The sequence below is a fragment of the Oncorhynchus gorbuscha genome, unplaced genomic scaffold, assembly GCF_021184085.1.
Source record: "Oncorhynchus gorbuscha isolate QuinsamMale2020 ecotype Even-year unplaced genomic scaffold, OgorEven_v1.0 Un_scaffold_5635, whole genome shotgun sequence".
Taxonomy (NCBI): domain Eukaryota; kingdom Metazoa; phylum Chordata; class Actinopteri; order Salmoniformes; family Salmonidae; genus Oncorhynchus; species Oncorhynchus gorbuscha.
Window position 1 is genome coordinate 7,501 of NW_025749396.1, and position 5,997 is coordinate 13,497.

Here is a 5,997-nt window from a genome sequence, read left to right on the forward strand (position 1 = left end):
GACGTTGGGACACACCGCGCCCCAGTCTGTGGGATTGCGGTACTCGCCCTTCTCCAGGAGATACTGACGGCCCTTGTAGTCGGGGTGCTCGTAGAAGACCCACCAGCCTCCCAGCACCTTGCAGGAGTGCACCTCGCGCCAGTGGAACTTCTCCAGCACGGAGGGGCAGTCCTCGGTGGCCTCGAACGCCTGGCCTGCCAAGTCTCCCTTCCCGTACAGCTGCAGCTTGTAGGGGGCACCGCTAGCCTGGAGGAGGGGGGCAAGGTGGGGGCATCAGAGGGGAGGGCAGGATGGGTCAAACGGAAGGAAGCAGAGACATATAGAAAGACGTCAGACAGATTGTGGATCTCATTCTCAGATCTCTACAATTCAAGATGATCAACAGGATTTAAATACAGAATGTTTCACCAGCTGCATGCTGGGTAAGTCTAGTCTATGTTACTGCTACATTAATATAGAATGTTACACAGGCTGCATGCTGGGTAAGTCTAGTCTATGTTACTGCTACATTAATACTGAATGTTACACAGGCTGCATGTTGGGTAAGTTAATACTGCTACATTAATACTGAATGTTACACAGGCTGCATGCTGGGTAAGTCTAGTCTATGTTACTGCTACATTAATATAGATTTAATGCATAGTCTAATGTTACTGCTACATTAATACTGAATGTTACACCAGCTGCATGCTGGGTAAGTCTAGTCTATGTTACTGCTACATTAATACTGAATGTTACACAGGCTGCATGCTGGGTAAGTCTAGTCTATGTTACTGCTACATTAATACTGAATGTTACACAGGCTGCATGCTGGGTAAGTCTAGTCTATGTTACTGCTACATTAATACTGAATGTTACACAGGCTGCATGCTGGGTAAGTCTAGTCTATGTTACTGCTACATTAATATAGAATGTTACACAGGCTGCATGCTGGGTAAGTCTAGTCTATGTTACTGCTACATTAATACTGAATGTTACACAGGCTGCATGCTGGGTAAGTCTAGTCTATGTTACTATTTACTGAACATTGCTGGGTAAATCTAGTCTGTGTTACTGAATGTTACACCAGCTGCATGCTGGGTAAATCTAGTCTATGTTACTGCTACATTAACAGGCTACTGAATCTATGTTACACCAGAATGTTACACAGCTGGGGGTAAGTCTAGTCTATGTTACTGCTACATTAATACTGAATGTTACACAGGCTGCATGCTGGGTAAATCTAGTTACTGTTACTGTTATATTAGTCTATGTTAGTGAATGTTACACCAGCTGCATGCTGGGTAAGTCTAGTCTATGTTACTGCTACATTAATACTGAATGTTACACAGGCTGCATGCTGGGTAAGTCGAGTCTATGTTACTGCTACATTAATATAGAATGTTACACCAGCTGCATGCTGGGTAAGTCTAGTCTATGTTACTGCTACATTAATATAGAATGTTACACCTGCATGCTGCTATCTATGTTACTGCTACATTAATATAGAATGTTACTGGGTAAGTCTAGTCTATGTTACTGCTACATTAATATAGAATGTTACACCATCTGCATGCTGGGTAAGTCTAGTCTATGGTACTGCTACATTAATATAGAATGTTACACCAGCTGCATGCTGGGTAAGTCTAGTCTATGTTACTGCTACATTAATACTGAATGTTACACCAGCTGCATGCTGGGTAAGTCTAGTCTATGTTACTGCTACATTAATATAGAATGTTAATGCTGGGTTTGTCTAATCTACATGTTCCTGCTACATTATATTGATATTTCATAACTCCCTGTAATTATCTCTGATTAAGACAAAAACAACTGTACATTACATTACATTACATACTGTATATTTGTGTATTTCTAGAACAGATACACAGTATTTATGTAACTCAATCAATTTAATGTCTACATGGTCAGTACCATTGACCTAAAATGACACCATAGAAACAGATAACACAGATGGGACAATATCTACATAACAATATCTATATAACAATGTATATTTAACAATATCTAAATAATAATATCTACAATTCCCCTAGAGTCAAAAAACATCTAGAAGTTTGATGAACACTGACTCAGGTGCGAATGGAACTGTATTCACTGTTTAGTGCACTACTTTAGACCAGGGCCCATATGACATAGTGCACTACTTTAGACCAGGACCCATAGGGCATAGTGCACTACTTTAGACCAGGACCCATAGGACATAGTGCACTACTTTAGACCAGGACCCATAGGACATAGTGTACTACTTTAGACCAGGACCCATAGGACATAGTGCACTACTTTAGACCAGGACCCATAGGACATAGTGCACTACTTTAGACCAGGACCCATAGGACATAGTGCACTACTTTAGACCAGGACCCATATGACATAGTGCACTACTTTAGACCAGGACCCATAGGACTTAGTGCACTACTTTAGACCAGGACCCATAGGACATAGTGCACTACTTTAGACCAGGACCCATAGGGCATAGTGCACTACTTTAGACCAGGACCCATAGGGCATAGTGCACTACTTTAGACCAGGGCTCATAGGACATAGTGCACTACTTTAGACCAGGACCCATAGGACATAGTGCACTACTTTAGACCAGGACCCATAGGACATAGTGCACTACTTTAGACCAGGGCTCATAGGACATAGTGCACTACTTTAGACCAGGGCTCACTACTTTAGGAGGACATAGTGTACACTACTTTAGACCAGGACCCATAGGGCATAGTGCACTACTTTAGACCAGGACCCATAGGGCAGAGTGCACTACTTTAGACCAGGACTCATAGGGCACTACTTTAGACCAGGGCCCATAGGACATAGTGCACTACTTTAGACCAGGGGGCACAAAAAATACCTTTCTCTCTTCTACACTCCACCACCTCTTTACCATAATGGCTCATCCACTTACAAAGTTAACCATCTTGCAGGAGCAGACATGGTCGTTGAGGCCCATCCAGCGCTGGTAGGTGGGGTACTCTCCCCTGGTCAGTACATACTGGTCAGTACATACTGGTAGTCGGGGTACTCTCCCCTGGTCAGTACATACTGGTAGTCGGGGTACTCTCCCCTGGTCAGTACATACTGGTAGTCGGGGTACTCTCCCCTGGTCAGTACATACTGGTAGTCGGGGTATTCTCCCTGGGTACTCTCCTGGTCAGTACATACTGGTAGTACATACTGGGGTACTCTCCCTGGTCAGTACATACTGGTAGTCGGGGGTCACATACTGGTAGTCTCCCTGGTCAGTACATACTGGTAGTCGGGGTACTCTCCCCTGGTCAGTACGTACTGGTAGTCGGGGTACTCTCCCTGGTCACATACTGTACCTACATACTGGTAGTCGGGGTACTCTCCCTGGTCAGTACATACTGGTAGTACTGGTCAGTCGTACTGGGTACTCTCCCTGGTCAGTACGTACTGGTAGTCGGGGTACTCTCCCCTGGTCAGTACGTACTGGTAGTCGGGGTACTCTCCCCTGGTCAGTACATACTGGTAGTCGGGATACTGGTCAGTACGGGTAGTCGGGGTACTCTCCCTGGTCAGTACGTACTGGTAGTCGGGGTATTCTCCCTGGTCAGTACATACTGGTAGTCGGGGTACTCTCCCCTGGTCAGTACATACTGGTAGTCGGGGTACTCTCCCCTGGTCAGTACGTACTGGTAGTCGGGGTACTCTCCCCTGGTCAGTACGTACTGGTAGTCGGGGTACTCTCCCCTGGTCAGTACGTACTGGTAGTCGGGGTACTGGTAGTCTCTCCCTGGTCAGTACGTACTGGTAGTCGGTCAGTAAGTACTGGTAGTCTCCCCTGGTCAGTACGTACTGGTAGTCGGGGTCACTCTCCCCTGGTCAGTACGTACTGGTAGTCGGGGTACTCTCCCCTGGTCAGTACTGGTAGTCTGGTAGTCGGGTAGTACTCTCCCCTGGTCAGTACGTACTGGTAGTCGGGGTACGTACTCCCCCTGGTCATTACGTACTGGTAGTACGTACTGGTAGTCGGGGTACATACTGGTAGTCGGGTACCCCTGGTCAGTACATACTGGTAGTCGGGGTACTCTCCCCTGGTCAGTACATACTGGTAGTCGGGGTACTCTCCCTGGTCAGTAAGTACTGGTAGTCATACTGGGGTACTCTCCCTGGTCAGTACATACTGGTAGTCGGGGTACGTACTGGTAGTCTCCCCTGGTCAGTACATACTGTACGGGGTACTGGTCAGTCTTGGTACTACTCCCTGGTCATTACGTACTGGTAGTCTTGGTACTCTCCCTGGTCAGTACATACTGGTAGTCGGGGTACTCTCCCCTGGTCAGTACATACTGGTAGCCGGTCAGTAGTGGTAGCCGGTGTAGTTGGGCCTCTCATAGCGGGAGTTGCAGCGGATCAGGTAGGAATGGATGTCTGTGCAGTCGCTGTCACACTCATAACGTCGGCCCTTGTAGTTCCTGTCCTCATAGAACACAATCTGGAGAGACAGAATACAATAGACTGTATTCTGATAACAGATTGACCTCTATTGTTGTCTCCTTGAGCTAAATCTAATGTCCATTTGGAACTATTAAAAGACTATGTTATCCTGACGGTACTACTAGTGTTTACGACTGATCACGTCACATTTTATTGGTCACGTGGACATATTTTGTGCAGCGAAATGCTTATGTTCCTGACTCCAACAGTGCAGTAATACCTAACAAAACAAAATATACGCAAATCCCCATAATAATAATAATACAAATGTAAAAATATTAGAACGAGCAATATCAGAGTCCGGAATATATTGTCAATGTATACACTATGTATATTATGGTGTGTATAGATGGTATGGACAGTAAATGAATAGAAAATGTGTGCACAGCGGTAGTTGACCAGAATACAGTATATACATATAAAGTGGGTAAAACAGTATGTAAACATTATTAAAGTGACTAGTGTTCCATTATTAAAGTGACCAGTGTTCCATGTCTATGTACATAGGGCAGCAGTCTCTAAGGTACAGGGTTGAGTACCGGGTGGTAGCCGGCTAGTAACAGTGACTAAGTTCAGGGCAGGGTACTGAGCGGAGGCCGACTAGTGGTCACTGTTTAACAATCTGATGGCTTGGAGATAGAAGCTGTTAATCAGTCTCTCTGTCCACAACTTTGATGCACCTGTGCCGTCTCCTCTTTCTGGATGGTAGCTGGGTGAACAGGATGTGGCTCGGGTGGCTGAGGTCCTTGATGATCTTCTTGGCCTTCCTGTAACACCGGGTGCTGTAGATGTCCTGAAGGGCAGGCAGTGTGGCCCCGGTGATGCGTTGGGCTGACTGCACCACTCTCTGAAGAGCCTTTCGGTTGTGGACAGTGCAGTTGCCGTACCGGGCAGTGATACAACCGACAGACACACACACACACCAAATCACTATTCACACAGCTGGTTTTTAATAAACATTCACCACAGGAGGTTGGTAGCACCATAATTGGGGAGGATGGGCTCGTGGTAATGACTGGAGCTGAATCAGTGGAATGGTATCAAATACATCAAACACATGGTTTCCATGGTTTCCAGGTGTTTGATGCCTTTCCATTGACTGCATTCCGGCCATTATTATGAGCCGTCCTCCCCTCGGCAACCTCCTGTGCCACACACATACCGACACACACATTAATAACAATATCAGTGCCACAGCCAAGACCTCTGCCAAAATGTGAGATCCCAGATTAGTTGGAGCTGTCATTCAAGTCAACGACCAATCATTACAGCATTAGGCTACTGCTGGGTTGTGACAGAGCCGTGGCACCCGCCCAATGAGGGAAGGAATGCCCTTCAAGCCAATCAGAAACAAGTATTCAACAATGCCATGGTATAATTATTTATATTGGGCAGAGAGTTGAGAATCACCAGAGAGTTGATACTGTATCTACTACATGGACACCTCTCTATCGGTCTGCTGAATTCTGGTTCTAGACTGATTGACTTCCTGTCTCTGACCTGGTGAGACTGACAGAGGGACATTCCTCTATC

General features: G+C 46.0%; 1 protein-coding gene across 2 annotated transcripts in view; it reads right to left on the reverse strand.

Moving 5' to 3' along the window:
- Positions 1-5,686, reverse strand: part of LOC124029144 (gamma-crystallin N-like) — a 6,163-nt gene extending 477 nt beyond the window's left edge. The window contains exons 1-2 of one of the 2 annotated variants that reach the window (XM_046340964.1): positions 5,145-5,686; positions 1-246 (exon numbers count right to left, since the gene is read on the reverse strand). The exon at positions 1-246 is cut by the window's left edge and continues 477 nt beyond it. In XM_046340964.1, coding sequence (XP_046196920.1) covers positions 1-246; positions 5,145-5,450 — 552 coding nt within the window. In that variant the 5' untranslated portion in view covers positions 5,451-5,686. Of the gene's footprint in view, positions 247-4,341; positions 4,463-5,144 lie in introns of those variants that run through there. The other variant, XR_006837730.1, reaches the window with a different exon arrangement.
- Positions 5,687-5,997: the final 311 nt, after the last annotated feature.